Source organism: Sphaerodactylus townsendi, linkage group LG07 (genome assembly GCF_021028975.2).
Source record: "Sphaerodactylus townsendi isolate TG3544 linkage group LG07, MPM_Stown_v2.3, whole genome shotgun sequence".
Taxonomy (NCBI): domain Eukaryota; kingdom Metazoa; phylum Chordata; class Lepidosauria; order Squamata; family Sphaerodactylidae; genus Sphaerodactylus; species Sphaerodactylus townsendi.
In genome coordinates this window covers 28,201,569-28,221,744 of record NC_059431.1, presented here as the reverse complement: position 1 = coordinate 28,221,744, position 20,176 = coordinate 28,201,569, and the positions used below count along the sequence as shown (strand labels likewise).

The 20,176-nt window shown below is 44.0% G+C and overlaps 1 protein-coding gene across 1 annotated transcript; it reads left to right on the top strand.

Moving 5' to 3' along the window:
* Positions 1 to 436: 436 nt before the first annotated feature.
* Positions 437 to 9,520, top strand: ESM1 (endothelial cell specific molecule 1). Its single transcript, XM_048504570.1, has 3 exons — positions 437 to 931; positions 6,825 to 6,980; positions 9,326 to 9,520. The coding sequence occupies exons 1-3, from the start codon at positions 631 to 633 to the stop codon at positions 9,424 to 9,426; spliced, it is 558 nt and encodes a 185-aa protein (XP_048360527.1). The 5' UTR covers positions 437 to 630; the 3' UTR covers positions 9,427 to 9,520.
* Positions 9,521 to 20,176: the final 10,656 nt, after the last annotated feature.

Genomic DNA, 20,176 nt, shown 5'->3' with positions numbered 1-20,176 from the left:
CTTGCCATTTTCTAAAGCATCAGTCTCTTTCCTTATGACCAAAGATAGCAGGGGTTCATAAAATGAGATTAACACAGGAGCAGTCCAGTTAGATATATGATCTTTCCTATTGCCTTCAGGAATGACTCTTGAAAAGGAAAGATCTTATTTGCCAAGGGACAGACCCAGTGTTAAAACAATCCCTGTCCTGAAGGAAGGTATGTAACCTACTACTGCTCACCCCCCCACCCCACCCCCCCAAAGCACTTTTCTGGCAGACGTCCTTGAGCATTTGAGACGGATGTGAGAGAATTTTCAGTCCTCAATGCAAAACAACCCAACTAAACATAACAGATTACATCAGCTCAGGCTTTTCAATTCCTGGATGGCAGCAGCATGCTAATCCAGCCTTCATCCTGGATTTCGCAAAGTAAAACAAGAGAGGCTGGCAGGAGGACAGAACTGCCAGATTGAGGAAATTGACGACAACGGGCTCTTGCGGGCAATACGACTGTATAAAGCTAAAGAAAACGGTAAGCTGATCTTCAGCTACCACTTTTGGTTCCTCACTGTCACGCCTCTCAACAGAAGACCTCTACGCTGACTTCTCAACCTGTTTGTTAAAGAACTGGATTTCCATCGGCCAAAGAGATGAAGAGTTTCTTAGTCTTCTTCCTACTACTGGTACCCATGCATGCTGGATCTACGTGGAGCGGGAAATATGCAGTGGACTGCCCCGAGCCTTGTGAGAGCTCTGAATGTAAGAACCCTCTGCATTGTAAGCGGACAATCCTAGATGACTGTGGTTGTTGCAGGGTATGTGCTGCAGCCTTGGGGGAGACTTGCTACCGGACAGTCTCGGGTATGGATGGAGTCAAATGCGGCCCTGGACTGAAGTGCCAGTTTTATTCCGAAGAAGACGACTTTGGTGATGAGTTTGGTATCTGCAAAGGTAAAGAATGGGCACAGGAGATGGTTGTCATGGCAATGATGGAAATGCTCCATGTATAGATGTGCTATCAGGATTTAAGATAGAAAAGCGGCTGTGGGGTACATATTGCTCTAGTACAGTGGAAATGCCGTTGAAAGCAAACCAGATACACATGATAATTTACACTAAATGGTTCATACACAGCTTGCTTGATTCTTAATTTTACAATCGTTCTGACAGGTAGGTCACCTTTTCTCTTTCTTGAGTATGAAGAATCAAGGCTGATGGGCAATTATTTGCCTAACCAGTCTGGGAATAATCCCTTCAAATGTCAGCCAGCCCTTTGCTTCAGAGATCATGTTGGCAAAGGACACATTTGTCTGCTGATTGGAAGCTTTATGAATGATGGGTAATCTTAGGACAGGACCATAAAGGTGGCATAAAGGTGGTTTTAACACTCACCTGTGCCTTTGACAAACCATATGTGCAAGTGGTTTTCTGCAACAGCCAGATGTGTAGCGAGAACTCCCACATCCACTAAAGTTGATATGAAATTCTTGCACCTGGCAATGGAGAAGATGGACATTATTATTATTAATTGAACTCTGATGCAGGGAGTAACTTAAGTTTTCACCTATATTGCCTATCTCAAAACAGAAAATGGGGGCTTCCACTTCGCACACTTTTCTCAATGGCATCCAATACTATCCTACCTTGGCTCACTTTTACCCTGATTCACATGGCCTCATTAGGCTGAAATCCAGGCTAACAAACCTCCACAATTCAGGCTAACAAACCTTCCTCTTCTTCGGTCGCAGTACCGCAGTGCCGCAGTACCTTCACTGATGATGTCCATGAAATGCTCTCATTTTATTATGCACACATTATGCAGTGCAAACGCATGAATCACAACCAATCCTAGCTCCTTGGTATATGTACCTATACATTTGTTGACTTTCTTTGCAGTGTACTGTAGCAGTTAACAGCGGTGGACTCTAATCTGGAAAGTCCTCCACATGAGCAGCGGACTCTTATCTGGTGAACTGAATTTGTTTCCTCGCTCCTACACAAGAAGCCTGCTGGATAACCTTAGGCCAATCACAGTTCTCTCATAACTCTCTCTGTCCCACCTACCTACCTCACAAGGTGTCTGTTGTGGGGAAAGAAAAGGAAGGCGTTTGTATGACACTTTGAGACTCCTTGCGGTTGAGAAAAATGGGATGTAAATTCAAACTCTTGTTCTTCTTGTTCTTCTTCTTCTGTATCATGCTGCCTCAAAATCCAGACAGATTTCTTGGAAAGTGAATCCCATGTTGAGTTAGCTGCACCCTCTCCTACATACATGAATTGAGTACTGAAGAAGTCTGAAGTCAGCATATTTGCAGTGGTACACCTGCACTATTCTTAGTTGATAAAGAAGCAATGCCTTGGTGGTCATCAAAAAGCACCTCATACAAATAATACCTTCTTACTTCTGTCAAATTGACTTCTAAGGTAGTCTGCATAAGGCTGTAGGTTTCGGTCCCAGTCTAATAATGGCTGCATGCAATAGTGATGCAACATGTGTATAGTTTTGTCAAAGAAGATATAACCCAATCAATTAGCAGTTTCATGGGGGCAGGAGATTGCATCCAACTGCATAACCACACCCAAATACCTAAGTGAATCAATTTCAGTTTATTTATAGGGATATATATGCAGAGCCCTAGAATGAGCTGGGTAGTCTTACAACACCCATTCACAACTGTGGTTCCCCATCTAGCGAAGGATCTGTGCAAACAAGCTTGCAGAAGAGGGATCAGAGAGTTTGATTTTTTTTTTGTCTTGTACGGGTTATGGGAATATCTGACAATTGTTAATTAATAGATAGAAAGTGGAAGAGGGCTTTTGCCATTCATATGATCAGATTGACCAGAGCAAGATTTTTTTTTTTACATTTGCATCAAAGTCCTAAGTATGCTTTGGCTGCAAAAATCCAAAAAATGTTTTGAACTGCTGCATTGAAAGCCAATGCTTTAAGATTGAGCTCCGTTTTTGGTTTGGATAATCATCTACCTTCCGTAAGTTTGCGTAATACTGAAGACTATTTTTACATACTGAAGGAAGTCCAAAGCAAATGACAGTTTAATGAAGAGAAGGAAAGGGCTTCTTTAATATTTTCTTTTCCAGTTCCTTATTATAGTTACACCCTAGAACCGAAATAGTCTCTAGAAGTAAACAGGTGTGCTTTAATAGTCAGCCCCACTGATTGGTCCCCCCAGACATCAATCAACTGAATGCTGATTAATTAAATTCTGCAGCTGGGCTTACCAAAGTGGGACAGTTTTGCTATACTCTTCATTCAAAATTCTTCAGTGCTCCCTGACTACAGAAAATTACAACACTGATTAAATTTATAAAGGGAAATATACAAAAAAAGGGTGGATAGAGTAAGCAATTGTTTTCCACTGCAGTAGCAGAGAAGCTAGTAAGCTGATGCAAGACTTTAGATATACAATCCAAAAGACATACCTCAGTGTAAGTTCCTGCAAATGGCACATGCAGCCTGTCAGTTCATGTGTAGCCTCCCAATGGGGCAAATACACTCAGGCCATTTCTGCTGAGGAAAACAGCATGGGAACAGGGTGGTGGTGGTGGAGACTGAAACCCTTCTCCCTGTCCACCATGTACAACTGGAGCCCCACGAACTTGGGAAATGAGTTCCTACTAGGTAATTCACAGGCAGATTTAAAGCCAGGTAAGGACATATCTGTTTTGTTTGTTTTTTACCTCATGAGTTGATGGTATATCACTTCAGTAGCTGCCTGAAGTCAACTTTTTTTTTTCTGATTAAGATCAGGTTCCTCCTGAGTTTTATATTTTTAAGGTTGTTTCCCAATGGGGAAGTGAGTGATAAAAACACAATTTAAAACGTCTTCGCAAAGATTTTTTAAAACTATAATGTATTATAATCCCTTTGCATCAGTAGAGGAATTCAAACATCTGTGCAAATTTTTTATAAATACTTTTCTGACAATTTCAAAATTGCTCACCTGTTGCATTTATCCTCTGCACTTCTTCCAGTGATGAATGAAAAGTAATGTCCATTGTTACATCAGGATATCTCCTCACCCCAACTAGGCACTGACTAGACCTCACCAAGTAATTAAATGATGGAATTCAGTGCCAGTGGTTGTAATGATGGCCATGAGCATAGATGGCTTTAAAAGGTGATTAAGCAGATTCGTGGAGAATGTATCCATCAATAGCTACTAGTTGTGGTGACTAAAGGGAAATTGCATATTCAGAGGCAGCAAACCTCTGAATCACACTACTAGGAGTCAGCATCAGGGAAAGCCTTATTAATGATGTCCTGTTTGTTAGCCCTTCAAGGCAACTAGTTGGCCACTGTGTGACACAGGATGCTGGACTAGATGAACCACTGGTCTTATGTTCTTAGAACTGGCCTCACCTAGCTTCACCAAGACCTTAAACATGAACGGAGCAATTGTTTGGAATGCCTGAGCCACTGTGACTGGCTGTGATATAACTGGTACCATTAGTCTGCTCCCTAGAGGGTTGGATTACTCAGTGGTATGGAGGTAGAAGAGTAACTTGCTGGGTTTTAATAGCCACAACTGCATAAGCATCCCAGGCAAATCCACCATAGTATCTCAGGTGCTTTGATGGACAGGACAATCAGAACCAATCAGGAGCAGCAGGTACAGGGTCAGTGGAGGTCCCTTGTGCTTACACTGCTTCTTAGGAAACTTCACCAACCCATGCCACCATTCCCATTGCCCATTAGCATGCAGCCCCCAAAATGAACAGTCACAGTCTCCAGCAGTAGGGAAGACTGTTTTATGAGCTTCTTTTGCTGCTAATTACTCAGCTCGGCACTCACACAGCCTGGCTATAGATGACTGATGGAGGAAATGGAAGGGAAGGAAGCCAGGAGTTGTACCATTGACTACTGCAGCCATGTGCAACTGTGCAAGCATATGTCCTCCTCAGCCAGGAAACACAGAGAACCACAGGGTGTGGTTGGTCACCAGCTGGCACCCCTGGAGGCTGAGTGATGAGCCTCCCAATGTTCCCGCCAGAGTTTTGTGTTCTGCTTTTTACTTTTGTGTTGTTCTCCTGAGAAGTAGACGAGGCAACAGTGTTTTCAAAGCTAGGAAGTATCACACTGTATGAGAAGCAAATATTCTTCTTCATTAGTTCATAGGTTTATTCCTGCTGTCAAAAGACATCTGCAGAAGCAGACTTCTTTGTGAATGTCCAGCCACTTTGGGACATAGAAGTAACTGCTGATCCCTCCATGTGCAGTTTTAGGCACCCATCCCAACAAGGGTGAGTGCTCCTAGCTCTGAGGGCACCCAGAAGTGGCTTGGACTTAGTATACCACCCACAGCAACATCTTTGTTGTTATGAAAGTCATTTCTCCCAAAGGTTACCAGCTAGAAGCCTGATATGCAAATGGCCACAGCCAGTGGTGGGATTCAGCAGGTTCACACCACTTCGACAGAACCGGTTGTTAAAATGGTGCTTGTAAACAACCGGTTGTTAAATTATTTGAATCCCACCACTGGCCAAAGCACTATTCCTTTTTGCAAATGTCCCCCCCTTTCTCTCACATTTCCCTTTTATTAGCGTACTCAAAGGGGGTCAAGGTTGCTGGTGGAGCAGGTGACAAGGACATTCTTGCAGACCATGCCACCTGCTCCACCCTTACAGGACCATACCAAGGCAAATAGGGTCAAAGTGACCCTTTCCAAATTCCCTCCCAATCAGTGTTAATGGTTGGCATGACCTAATGGTTGGCTGACCTAATATTTTCAGTGCAGGCCTGGATCCAAAAACCCAGCTGATTGCTCAATGAATCCCCCCTGCAGGCCTGGTCCTCCTTTGGAATTGGCTGTTGACTGGGGCCTCAGCATAGGTCCCCTTGGTCTGAGCAAGCAGATGTGTGCCAGGTACTTGCAGAATTAGCACCATCCACTCTGCAGGGAGTTTGAAGCATCTGTGTTTGACATCAAGCTCCCCAGTCACCCTGAAATGGTACCCACAGTCATACAGACACAGTTGTGGCAAATGCCAACACTCTGTTGGAGAGCTACTGAGGCCTGTGAGAATCAGAATCCATCTCCACATAACTTCAGAGAAAACGGATGTTCCTTTCCTGGGGCAGCATCCAAATGGGGTGGAGGAACATGAGGGGCAGCAGGCTGGAGAGAGTTTCCAACTTCCAAATGCTGGCTTGGTCTGCAGCCAGGACACAGTGAAGCCAGCCCAGACCCTATACACCAATCCACCTTACGTGTGACTGTCCCCACCACAAAGGTGCCTCAGTGCTCACTCTGTCTGCCCTGCAGAGACCGGTCAGACAGCCTCTTAAATTGTATGGGCTACCATGTGAATTGTTGGGAGTCTTGGCAGGGGGTTTGTAGGGCTAGAGGGCTTTGATTAGGTGCTGGGAAGGTGGCTTTGTCACCACAGGGGAGAAAGGTGATTGGCCATGAACATAAGAACATAAGAACTAGCCTGCTGGATCAGACCAGAGTCCATCTAGTCCAGCACTCTGCCCTTAGTTGATATTATGAGCTGCATCGGGTCTTGTGGGTGTGGCAATCATTGGCATTTTTTTGGGGACTATGGGCTGCACAGCATTTTTTGTTGGTGCAAATTTGCACCTCTGTTAGGGGATATTTCCAAATTGAAAGGGTTTAAGGCCACACCCACAATGGCACAGTGACTATTGCGCTGGCATATCTCAGAGATACGCTTGCATAAGTGTCAGTCAGCTTCATGGGCCAATTCACCCCATCCCCTAAGACTGTCCTGTGTAACATTTTTAAATAAATAAGAAAAATCCTCACAGCCTTTCCTACTTGAGAAATTGCATTAATATATGTGTTGCCGGTTTTTTTTCCAGAATGTCCTTATGGCACCTATGGACTAGAATGCAGACGAACATGCAACTGTCAGTCTGGAATATGTGACCGAGTGACTGGAAAGTGTTTAAAGTTTTCATTTTTCCAACTGGCGGCATCAAAACCTCCTAGTAGACGAAAATTAATTTCACGTACAGGTAAGTTTGATTGTCTTCTTGGCACAAGTTCCTATTGCAGGCACACTGAAATGAATGGGAAGCACAGGGCACCAATGTTACATTCACTACCAAAATGGATGCTTATGGATGTTTATTTGACAGCTAGCAGTATAGCCCATTGTATGAACAAATAAAACATCTCTAGAAAACTGTTGATGAGTTAAAGGTGCCCACTGAAGGGGCCAACCCCTCCTGCCTTTTCTCCCCACTTAGCCTTGCAATTTACCACAGATAATGAAAACCTTGTCTAAATATTCAGTTTTTAAAAGCTTACTTACAGATTCCCCCCCCCCCCCCACACACACACACAGACAAGCTCCCCTAACTTTGCTAACAGGTTCTCCTACTCAGATCCTACCCCCGCCCCCCAAAAAACCACACACATACACACAGACTCCCCTAACTTTGCAAAGGTGTTCTTCCGGCTCAGCTGTGGCTTGACAGAGTTAGTCCTGCATTCTCAGGCAGGAAGTTCTTCAAAGTTCATCATAGGAACCTAATCTTGGTAGGGAGAAGCACACCATAAGGGGAAAGGGGAGTATGGCTTCCTCCTGCACTTTCACCCATTTTCAAGGCCAGGGAGAAGCACACTGTAGAGGGAGGAGGGGAGTATGGCTTTCTACAGCAAGGACTGCTGGGAACTGTACTTCCTGCTCCTCTGGGAGAAGCTGGAATCCGGGCCCTCCTGGATGACTGAGGACTACACTTCCCAGCAGCCCTTGATTTTTCAGATTCGTTGTCAGGAACACGCTGCTCAATTACATAGTAAAATGTCTAGAAATCCAGGGCTGCTACCAGGATTTGCAGGGGGTTGGGGATTGGGCAGAGAGTGCCCCTGTCCCTGCTGGCACTTCTCTTCCTGTCTACTCACCCTCATCTAGTATTTTACCCACATAACCACATTATTTGATAAATCACTGTAAACAAAAACAATCTTGATGCCCCCTTAGGGAATGACATATATAAGGGACAAGTCTAACAGGTTTCTCAGAAGTAAGTCCTATTTTATTTCATGGGGCTGACTCTTAGGAAACTATTCTCAAGATTGCAGCCTTACTGTACTATCACCTTTCATGAATTGAGGTTATTTAGAAATGGACACTAATAAATCTTTAGAAGCCAGGAGTCCACATGCTTCTAAGACAATATAAGTGGAATCCTCAACCAAGTTATACTCTTCTTTGCTCATTGACTCCAATGGACTCCAATTTCAATAGATCAAATATGGTACAAATGCTTGAAGTTGAAATAAAGTTTTTTAAAAGCCCTCCCCATCATTGGGGAGGGTGGAAGTAGAGAGGGAGATGGGAGTGGAGCAAAAAAGCCCAAAGCAAAGAATAAGACAGGGCCATTTGAATCATCTTCCCTGCAACACAGGAGAAAAGGTGGGATCTGTCCTGCAGTGAGTGTGTGTGTGTGTGTGTGTGGTGGTGGGGGTGTCCATAAAGAAGTTCTGCCCAAAAGAGAATCTCCCTTCAGCACAGGGCAAAGCAGTGTATAATTAGCCACAGTTTTCTCAGAACTCTGTCAGCCCCACCCACCTCAAAGCTCCCTGTTTGGGCAGAAAAAGGGAAGGGATTGTAAGCCATTTAGAGGCTCCTTGTGGTAAAAAAAGGCAGGATATGAGAATGAACTCTTCTTTTCCTTCTCTACTTGACTGTCCTCCACTGGGTTCCAGTCCTGAAAACACAAGCTGTCATTACTTCCTATGAGAGATCTGTGTGCACCTCCAACCACATAAGCACAGTTACACTGTTCTAAGTTCATTGCAATCAATGGGCTAAGAAGGGTATAGCTCTGCCTGTTGTGGGTTTTCTGGGCTGTCTGGGCATGGTCTGGAGGTTTTTAGCTTCAATGATTCATCCACATCTGTGGCACACATCTTCGGAGGCATGTCACTGTAAGATGTGTTTCTCTCTGTTGTACAGTGTGGTATAACTCTGGTCGTTTCCCCACTTACCTCGACCACCCTTTGCTTCACGCTACTCCCAGCGTGCGTCATTTCTGGCATGCTCCTGGGCTTCCCCACGATCATTTTGAGGAGCGCCAGGAATGACACGTGCTGAGGGGGCGTGACAGCGGCAGCGTCGGGGCAGCTGCGTTGTCGCTGCCCCTGTAGTGGGGAGGGCTGGGGGACCCCGCGCTACTTGGGGAGAGTAGCGCGCAGCAGCAGGTAAGTGGGGAAACGACCTCTGTTTAGGATTACACTGTAAGTACAATTTATATTTTAAAAACTGAATCAGTTCCATGGTTTTCCCCCTACACGTCTTTACCAAATGCAAATATTTGAAAAAATATATCAAATATATTTGTTTAACTTTCAGAGAATGACATGGCATCTGGAGATGGAAATTCTGTAAAAGACGACATTGCCAAAGAGAAAGCCGTACACTCACAAATGATAAAATGGCTAAATCCTCGTTGATATCAGGCTGCATAGGCAGGACTTTCAAACTGTTTCTTTCTTCAGAACTGTTGGATGTTCACAGATCACTTTAAGAAAGGTAGATCTCCAGCAAAGGAAATGTAAAAATCTAATCTATGTATCTTTGGGGGAAGGGGGAGGGGGAGGGAAGCAAACTTTCAACAGATTGTGTATAGTGTATATGATGTTTAGGATCTGATAAGCATTTAAATAGTAAAATGTATTATAAAATGTTGAATGTAAAAATATTAACAAAAGTGGGAAAAAATTGTTAAAAAGTCAGGCATCTCAGTTGTGCAAGCCCTACACATAGTATTACTCGTGCTCATTTAAAATTGTGAAATTTATGGTGATAGGATGTTAGAAAATCCAACATTTGTAGCTGACATCCATAGTAATGCAATAATAACAATAATGTACAGGACTGATTGAGGTAAAATGAGGGATTAACAATGAAATCCCATGCACATTTACTCAAAATGAACTCTCACAGTTCTGTTATAAATCTCTGAACAATAGTGAACAACTCATTGCATCTGAAGAAATGGGTTCTGCTGTCAAAGGCTTTCACGGCTGGACTCAACTGGTTGTTGTGGGTTTTCCAGGCTGTGTAACAGATTTCCCTCTGTGATACACCTCTGAAGATGCCAGCCACAGATGCAGGCGAAACGTTAGGAACAAGATCTACCAGACCACGGCCACACAGTCCAGAAAACCCACAACAACCAAATGGGCTCTAATTCACAAAAGTATGATGATTCAGGAATCAAATGTTTATCTTTGACTTGCCACTAGATTATTATTATTGTTGTTGCAGCAGACTAACATGATTACTCCTTTGGAGTCATTAGCCTCAAATAAGAACAAAAGAACCTAAGCACAGCCTGCTGGATCATTTAGATCCAACATCCTGTTTTCACACAGTGGCCAGCCAATTGCCTTGGAAGGTCAGTGAACAGGGCATAGATAAAGCTTCCCCCAGTGCTGTCTCCTAGCATTGTGATTCAGAAGTCTGAATAAGGAGCTTTCCTTTACTCACCAAGCTAGTAGTAGTTATTGATGGACCTCTCCTTCATGAACCTGTTTGGAAAGAGAACATGTCATCAAGTCCCAACTGACCCATGGGAATCTCTTTCATGGGACACTCCAGGCAAGGGTTAAGCAGAGGTGGTTTGCCATTACCTTCCTCTGTGTAGCAGCCCTGATTTTCCTGAGTGATCTCCCATCCAAGGAGTCACCCAGTTTAGCTCCCAAGTTCTGAGAAACTTGGGCCCCTTCTGCATATGCAAAATAATGCGTTTTCAAACCACTTTCACAACTGTTTGCAAGTGGATTTTGCCATTCCGCACAGCTTCAAAGAGCATTGAAAGCAGTTTGAAAGTGCATTATTCTGCATGTGTGGAATGAGCCTTGGACTAAGCTGAGGTTGCTTTGCTGAACATAAGAAGTCTCTTTCTTTCTTTCTTTCTTTCTTTCTTTCTTTCTTTCTTTCTTTCTTTCTTTCTTTCTTTCTTTCTTTCTTTCTTTCTTCCTTCCTTCCTTCCTTCCTTCCTTCCTTCCTTCCTTCCTTCCTTCCTTCCTTCCTTCCTTCCTTCCTTCCTTCCTTCCTTCCTTCCTTCCTTCCTTCCTTCTTTCTTTCTTTCTTTCTTTCTTTCTTTCTTTCTTTCTTTCTTTCTTTCTTTCCTGAACCTATCTCTCATCATTTTCATTGGGTGCCCCCAAGTTAAGCAGTCTTAATTCTGAAGACGAAGACTGCAATGTGATCAATGTGTACTTGGGAATAATTCCATTGAACTCAGTGGAATACACTGTTGCGTACAAAATTGATGTTGATGTACAAAGATTAGAAATTTCTGTTGAGTTCCCTTTAACAGAATAATTTATAAGGGAGGATCCAGCAATCCAAATTCATTTATCTTGACTATGAACTCAAATACCCTTTTTTGAGTCACTAGCCATATTCAGTTGCTTGACGTAACTAACAGAGCGATCCTAAGAACCACAACCTAGGGGTAAGCCCCACTGAATAGAGTTGACTAGGATTCTGAGTAGATCTGTTGAATGTCTTATCATCAGTTATGGCTGTTGCAGATGGTCACTGTACTTATCTTGCATACATTTGAGCTTTGCACAGAAATGTCATAAACATTTGAAGTTAATACTTCCTGCATTTCTGGCCTTTTAACCTCATAATTTATTTTCTTTCCCTCTGTTGTGTATATATTGGGTTGGATCCAGACAGCTTTTCTACTGCTGAAGAAAGGGGAAGAGAGTCCCCTTTGACTAGTGCAGAAGGCACAGAGGATCATAAAACCTGAGTGCACAAAAGCTGCATGGGGCGAAGGCTGTGGCATAGAGGGGAACTGGGTGAAATTAAATGGAAAAAACCTGGCTGGATCCAACTAATTTGGTCAGCTGAGAATGAATTACATACCTCTAATAAAGTGGCCTCTAGCCAGCATATAACGTACGCTTCAACCAATCTGTATGCTTCAACCAATCTGTAAAACATTTGCCAGAAGGTTTCTTTTTGGCATTTGATGAACTTGAACTGTATGCCCATAATCCAGCATAATTTACATGAAAAGATATTAGTGGATACAAAGACTCTCTTGGTTTTGTACTGGATTGTGGCCTAAGATTGTAATCGTGTACTCATAGGAGCTGTTTAAATTCCACAAACTTGAATGGGATTTCATTCAGCAGTTGGCTCCCTCAGACTTTCCTTGTTTGACAACTAATGGGTTAAAATTCCATCCTTTACATAAAAAAAAAAATCAGCTCACACAGTTTACTCATTTCAAATTTACTAGAACTAAACTAAATTTTTAGGCACTATCTCTTGTGCAAAGGTAAATTATACAGGCTACTGATAATATGTAAACAATTTAACAAACAGAAAAATCTGGAGTGAAAATGAGTTGTTTTGCTGAAAGTCTTAGTAGTTAAAGCAAAGAACCTTAGTATCAGTTTGAAGACATAAATCATGTAAAAATCTTTCAGTGGCATATATTTTATAACATATATAATAATAACTGTACAAGGGGGACATTACAAAACGGCTGACCTAGCATCAAAAGCTAAAAAGAAAATGAAAAACGAAAGATGGCCTTAATTTATTGGGTTGAATCTATGAACTGTGAGCTGGTGCTGGCCATTCTTGGATTGAGTAACTACCACCCAAGGGAATGCAGTAAGATGGTGAACTGAAGAGAAATTGCCCTTCTCTTCCCTCTTCCTTTCCTAGGACAACTGCAGTGCGGAAACTACATTGGGTGGCCTTTGCTCTTACCATGTATTTGTTGGTGCCAAATCAGTTGTTTCATCTGTCAAAGCCCAAAATTTAGACCATGTGGAATTTGTATGGCTGAGTTCAGCATTAGAATACCAGAACTTTGTTGGTGCCAACACAACCAACATTACAGAAGTGCAAACAATCCCTCTGTCAGAAAATGGAACATTAGAAAGCAACTGCAAGTTAAAAGCTGACGATTCTCCAGGAAATATTTGAGCAGAATCAAGAGAAGCAAGATTCTCGTCTGGTTTGATGGACATAATGAGAGAGTTTATTTAAAGAGCGCTGTGAATATTAACATGAATTTAACTCTTTCGTTGTTCTTTGCCAAATACAGACAACTATGTTGGCTCCTCAAATGCACATGAAATAAGGAAACTCATTTTGTAAGTGTATGCCTTTTATTATTGTTCAATAAAACATAAAACCAAATTGTTCTTTTTTGGTTCTGCACAGACATAAAGTTTAAATACATCGCACAGAGCATCTTATGAAGCAGACATACAATTAATATATCTGGGACTCCAGTTTCTACCTTGAATTGCAATGTCTAAAGTGTGACTAGTCCTAATTTCAGTGGGGTGTGATGGAGGCATGATTGTATGAAGGAATGCTATAGATCATTGTTCCTGGCTATCCATTAGAGCACCCATGTGGTATGATAGTTTCAGTGTCAGACAACATTCTCAGAACTGCTACTGGTTCTGTGAGCAAGATCAGCTAGAAAAGCACAGATTAGGGGGGTCAGAATGTAAATGAGAAACTTGTGCTGTGAGGAAGACCATAGATTCAAGGTTGTTGGCCAAATCAGGTCCTTGGTGTGCCTTTCCCAATTAAGAAACGCCAATCAGGAGGACACCAAAAATAATCTTTATTGCAATAAAGGGAGTTCCAGATGGCAGAAACGGTGACTCTCATCCAGTCACTGGGGGACAGACCTTTTATACCAAGCAGTAAACAATAATGATACTCGTGCAATACATTCTTACAGAACTCACCATCCATCCCATAATGTATTCTGATCTAAGTAATCTGTTCCCTTATCTTGTAGTTGTGCTGCTAAGCAACATCCCCATAGTAATAACCTTCAGATGGGAGAGAGAGAGATGTACTAATGTTATATCCTAAAATACCATACCAAACCCCGATCTTTTCCCTACTTGCTTCAAGCATCCAAGCACTAAGCAGTCTATTACAAATTCATATTTAGCTAGGTCCATTTAAAAACTCTTTGGTTTGTATATCCGAGTGATTACAGTGGGTCCAGAATTATCAGCAAAAGGGGTGCCCTGCAGCTTCTAGCTTTGCTGCTCCGAAAGACTGGCTAGTGCAGTGGTGGCGAACCTATGGCACGGGTGCCAGAGGTGGCACTCAGAGCCCTCTCTGTGGGCACGTGCAAATAGAGTGCCCCCCCACATCTAGGTTGGCCTGGGCCACTGGGCTCATTAGCATGAAACCTAAGACCTAGTTTTGGGGAAGCAGTGTAGGTAACCCTGCTAAGTGCTGTTAAACACCACTGATTTTCATGCGAAGAACTAAAGCACAATCCTTTACCTGGGAGTAAGCTCGGTTGCTGGCAATGGGGCTTGCTTCTGAGTAAACCCTCCTAGGGTCGTGGTTCACCCATTGGAAGAGTTGCTCAGTTGCTTCAAAGCCAAGTTTACTCCTGAGTAATCACCAAGCTTACTCCCGAGTAACACACGCCTCGGAATCAACCTTTTTTTCTAAACTAAAACCTCAGTATTTAGGTTAAATTGCTGTGTTGGCACTTTGCGATAAAGAAGCGGCCGCGACTTACCACGGCCGCCATTGCTGATGGGGAAGGGACAGCCTCCTTGGTGGCTGCCGCCTTCCCTGGTGGCCTCGCGAGCTTCCAACCTCAGTACTCAGGTTAAATTGCTGTGTTGGCACTTTGCGAAAAATAAGCGGGTTTGGGGTTGCAATTTGGGCACTCGGTCTCAAAAAGGTTAGCCATCACTGGGCTAGTGTCATGTTCTGGCCCCTTCACTGCTCCGTCCCGTGCAGCAAGCCTCGCCTCGCCTCGTCGTCTTGCATGCGCTCTCTCTTTTCCCTCCATGGAAGCACCAGAGAGAAGCGGGAGTCAGTCATGATTCCATTTGTCAGGTGGCTTCACCTTGATTATCTCACCCCGCACGCCATCTCTCATGCCACCTCTTTTGGGCTTCACTACAACTCAAATCAATTGGGAAGGTTGTTTAGTACAAGGGCACTAAGATGCCCCTTCTCCGTCCTTCCTTGCCTTGCAGTTCTTCTGCACAGATACAAACACAAAAAGAGTCCCTGCACAGAATAAAACACTGCACTTAAAAATGAGTTATAATGCTGTGGAAGCATGCTACTTTTACACTGTGGAAGCATGCTACTTTCTCTTCCTCCAAACCACTGCTGACTGCACTTAGATCTTTAGGTGGGAACGAGTATAGGAATGTACTTTCAGATTCCAAGCTTCATTTGTTAGGGCTGTATACAGAGGTCATAATCAAACCCCACTTTGTTCAGGATGAAAATGAGTCTAGTTTATTCTTGGGGATAAACGCTCTACTCTTGGGTTGCCAACTTTGGGTTGGGAAATTCCTTGATATTTGGAGGTGGAGCCTCAAGAGGACAAAGTTTTGAGAGAAACCTCAGCAGGGGATGATGCCATGGAGTATACCCTCCAAACAGCCACTTACTTAATGGAACAGCCACTTCCTTTGAGATCAGTGCTATCTGGAGATCAGTTGGTATTCTAGGATATCTACAGACTCCACCCTGAGGTTAACAGCCCTGCTCTATACCTCCTCTTTTCATGCATGGAGCCATGATGAAGGCCTGTCTTTTTAAAAAAAGAAACCGATGCTTGGTATTACATCCCAATTGGAGCACTTTAACAAAATTGCTGATTGTTTCTTGCTTACCAGCCGGGTTGCTGAAATCCTAATATCTCCATCAGTAAGCAACATTTGCAAATGGCAAAATGTAGGTATCACATCTGGGGATAAAGGCTCATTTATTATATGGGTTAGATAAAAATGTTCCATCTTTCCACATAATTTTAGGGTGGTTTTTTTTTTTTTGCTGTTTAACTGTAGCAATGTTAGTTAATTCTGGTCAGAAATAACATGACATTCTTAAATAGAAATACAAAAGAATTCCCTGTCATTCAAATATCGGCATGAATTACATAAGTATATTTTAATTCAGTCCATTTCCCCCATGCCAAAGCATATATTTTAATACAAATAGACTTATTGACACCCGTGCATAACATTGAATCTTTTAACATTCTACATTTTGGTCACAACAATGGTTTGTGCATTTCCTGACATCTGGAAATTTGATAAATATTTCCTGTTTTTATTGTGTCTGCTGAAAACAGGAACATCCCAAGTACAAACCAGTTCCTTGACAGATTCCTGGATGACCTGTACTATTTTTGCCACTGGATGTCAAAATAATCCAGTAATCTGATTTTGGGGATCCAAGATTAACTTTGATGGTTATAACAAGTTGTATACTCAATTAAGTGAACAAAAACAATTTTTGCCATAATTAAAAAAAATTACACATGGAAACTTATGAACATTCAGAAATGGATGTTTATTCATCTTGAGTTGGCTCCAACCAGCTTTTCTACTGGTGGAAAAAGAAGCAGGGGATCCGTTTTGAACATCAAAGTGACTGGGTTCATAGTCCCTGCACTGACAAAAGTCATGTGATACAAAAGTTGAGATAAGAATTGTGTATGACTAAGCGAAAAAGCTGGGTGTTCCAACCCTTTGTCTGTACCCATTAACTGTTCACATACATGTCCATTATCCCATCAGTCTTCTTTTTTCTTCTTCTACTACAGGAGTCTGCAACCTGTGGCTCTCCAGATGTTCATGGACTACAAATCCCATCAGCCCCTGCAATTGACTATGCTGGCAGGGGATGATGGGATTTGTAGTCCATGAACATCTGGAGAGCCACAGGTTGCAGACCCCTGTTCTACTACTATTAATCTCCCACCATTTACAGCACTCAAATGCCCCAGAAGTAAATACTTCATTCAGTAACCTCATAGGTTGTTTCTGCACGGTCCAAATATCCTGGGTTGAGCAAGGGAAATATCCAAGGGTCTTTCCCCACTTTCATCCTTCCCCTCTATGCCGCGCACTGCTCTCAGCACGCAGCATCCCAGGAGCGCACCCGGCTGTCCCCACAACCCCGCGGTCTGCGCGGGGCCATCAAAAGGCGCCGTTGAGAAGAGCGCCTGGGATGCTGCGCGCTGAGGGGCGCGACAGCAGCAGCTTCGGGGCGGCTGCGCTGTCGCCGCCCCTCTCAGTGGGGAGTGCCGAGGGACCCCGCGCTACTCTCCTCGAGTAGCACGGGGCTTAAGGGAAGTGGGGAAAGGCCCCCAGTTTGGCCAATAAGTCTGCACGGTTCCCAGTTCTAAAGCATGTTTGCCCAGCGATATTTTCCTTATCCTAGGATTTTCAAAAATCACCAATTTGGTGATTCTTTTCAAAAATCCTGCACCAAGCAAACATAACAGGAGCAGAACCAATTTATTTTTCCCACTCAGCCACCAGATTTTCCCACCCTGCCACCCTTCCCCCTGATCTCTGAACCTGATGTCATGTCAGTTTTCAACTCTGCTGAGCCGCCGACCATTGCAGCCAGCCCTTCCTGAAATGTTCCCCCAAGCACATTTTCTGCTCATGGTGCCATTTCGCCTGGGTTAATCAGGAGTGGAGTCCCAAAATGTCCCTGTTTTCTTTTCTGTACATGTACTGTTGGTTGGAATGTATAGCTAGGGAAATGTGCACTTTGGGCCAAACGTTACTGGCAGTGGTGGGATTCAAATAATTTCTGGCGGTGGGATTCAAATAATTTAACAACTAAGAACATAAGAACATAAGAACAAGCCAGCTGGATCAGACCAGAGTCCATCTAGTCCAGCTCTCTGCCACTCGCAGTGGCCCACCATGTGCCTTTGGGAGCTCACATGCAGGATGGGAAAGCAATGGCCTTCTGCTGCTGCTCCCGAGCACCTGGTCTGCTCAGGCATTTGCAACCTCAGATCAAAGAGGATCAAGATTGGTAGCCATAGATTGACTTCTCCTCCATAAATCTGTCCAAGCCCCTTTTAAAACTATCCAGGTTAGTGGCCATCACCACCTCCTGTGGCAGCAGATTCCAAACACCAATCCCACGTTGCGTGAAGAAGTGTTTCCTTTTATTAGTCCTAATTCTTCCCCCCAGCATTTTCAATGGATGCCCCCTGGTTCTAGTATTGTGAGAAAGAGAGAGAAATGTCTCTCTGTTGACATTTTCTACCCCATGCATAATTTTATAAACAGGAGAATTAAACAACTTGATCTCAGTTTTAGAGAGAGCAAGAGAGGAAAGAGCTGAGCAGAGAGGCCTCGTGTAATAAACCAGAAGCGATTCTCTAATTCTGGCCACTCTCACGCGTGATGGAGAGAAACAAAAGTCCAGTAAAGAAGGGTACATAGACAGCTTTAAAGTCCCACTGGGCTTCTGTTTTGGAAGAGTGGTGGCTACCCTCAGGTCAGACCTGGCTCCTGGCCACTCATCAGAAGCTTTGGTGGGTCTGCTATAAGGCAGACATTCCACCCTCTGCATAATAGGTCCCCCCCCTTTTTGGCTCTTTACATCTGGGCCCTTTTTCATCTAATGGGACTCACCGTCCCTCCCTCTTGGGGGAGGATTTAAAAAATGGGGTTTTGTTGGACGCCTCTTATTATTCTTACTGCTGTTTTTAAAGGTTTTAGCAATTCTATTTATAAGTGTATTGAGATGTTATGCTGTACACCGCCCGGAGCCCCTCGGGGATGGGGCGGTATAAAAATCTAACTAATAAATAAATAAATACATACCTCAACCTCACTGCTATGAACCTCCTCTGGCAACTACTAGGAAAAAATGGTGAACTGCAGTTTGACTTGGAATGGTAATAGGGATTCCAGTTCCTTGCTCCAAGACATTTATGAAGCAACAATAGAACCACTCCCTCCTCTATGTCACACAGGTGATAAGAAGATCCGAGGTAGCTCTCCCGCTCTCCCGTGTATTCTGCCTGCAGGCTCTTGGAGGAAGCTTGGCCTGTCATGGAGAGGAATGTAGCATGGCGGAGGCTGTCTTGTGGTGGTGAACTTGTGCACGGGATCTGAGCCTATCTCCTCAACCCTGCGCTGCAGTCTAGGCTGGGAATGACTGGCCCAGAGAACTTCAGTGTGAGTCTCCACAGCCCACGGCCACAGCAGATAGAGAACACGATGCCCCATGCTGTTCAGATGGCACTGACTGAAGCCGTTCAGACAGTGGTGGAATCCAAAAATGTTAGTAACAGGTTCCCATGGTGGTGGGATTCAAACTGTGGCGTAGCGCCAATGGGGCTGGGCGCGGCATGACGGGGGCGTGGCCGGGCATTCCAGGGGCGGGGCATTCCTGGGCAGGGCTGTGGCAAGGACACAGCCGCTGTGCCAATCCTTGGGCAGGAAACGAATGCACGCAGGCGCAGGCTGCCACACACGCCAATGCACCTCCTGCTAGACTGCTTCCAGTTCTGCGCGCTACTGCTGAGAGGAGGGGCGTAACTAAGGCAAAAATCACGTGGCAAAATGACCAATTAGTCACCCCCTCTCAGCACACATACATAATTAGTCACCTATTCTCGGGAACCTGTGAGAACCTGCTGGATCCCACCTCTGCGTTCAGACCTTCTGCAACTTATCCCTCTTTGGCTGGGAGCAGGGGGCCGCAACACTTTTGTCCTCAGAAGTGTGGGGTGGGGGGATTGTACACTGTTCATTATGACCCATGTCACCCACAAACTATATCTGTTAAATACCAACAAAGGCGATGTTGCCTCTTCCTATCTATAGCAACCCATTTGTAAGCCAGGTGGGACTGCTGCCTCATCCGCCCAACAGTGAAGTGTTGTGTTTTGTAGAATAAGTAGGTATCTCTCCAAACTGCAATCTTGACGAGGCAGCCGTGCACAAGAGCAGCCGAAAAGGAACTGAGCATGTGAACGGTGCAATAAATGACTGTACGGAGGGGCCTGGAAGGGAAGTGTGCAATTAAAACAAACAGACACATTTTGCATTGATTTTTCTTTTCCAAGAAACAATTATCTCTGGATTATGTCTGCATCACTGCCCCACCTGCACTTCACTCTTTACGCAGCATATTAATTTAGCAGTGCTGGTATATTCTTCTCGGATCTTTCTTTGAAAGAGAGCTGGCGCGGAGCTTCGCACCTGAATATCTATGATGTAACCATCAAGCAGCACTGAAGGTGAGAACTGAGCAAGGCCTTTGAAACACACTGGTTGAGGCTGCGTTGAAGTCGCACCTGTGAGAGAGGTTCTATGATGGCGCCTTCACGTCCTGTGTTGCATCATGGGATGCTGCGTTCCTTAAGCAGGGGACATCATGGTGCCT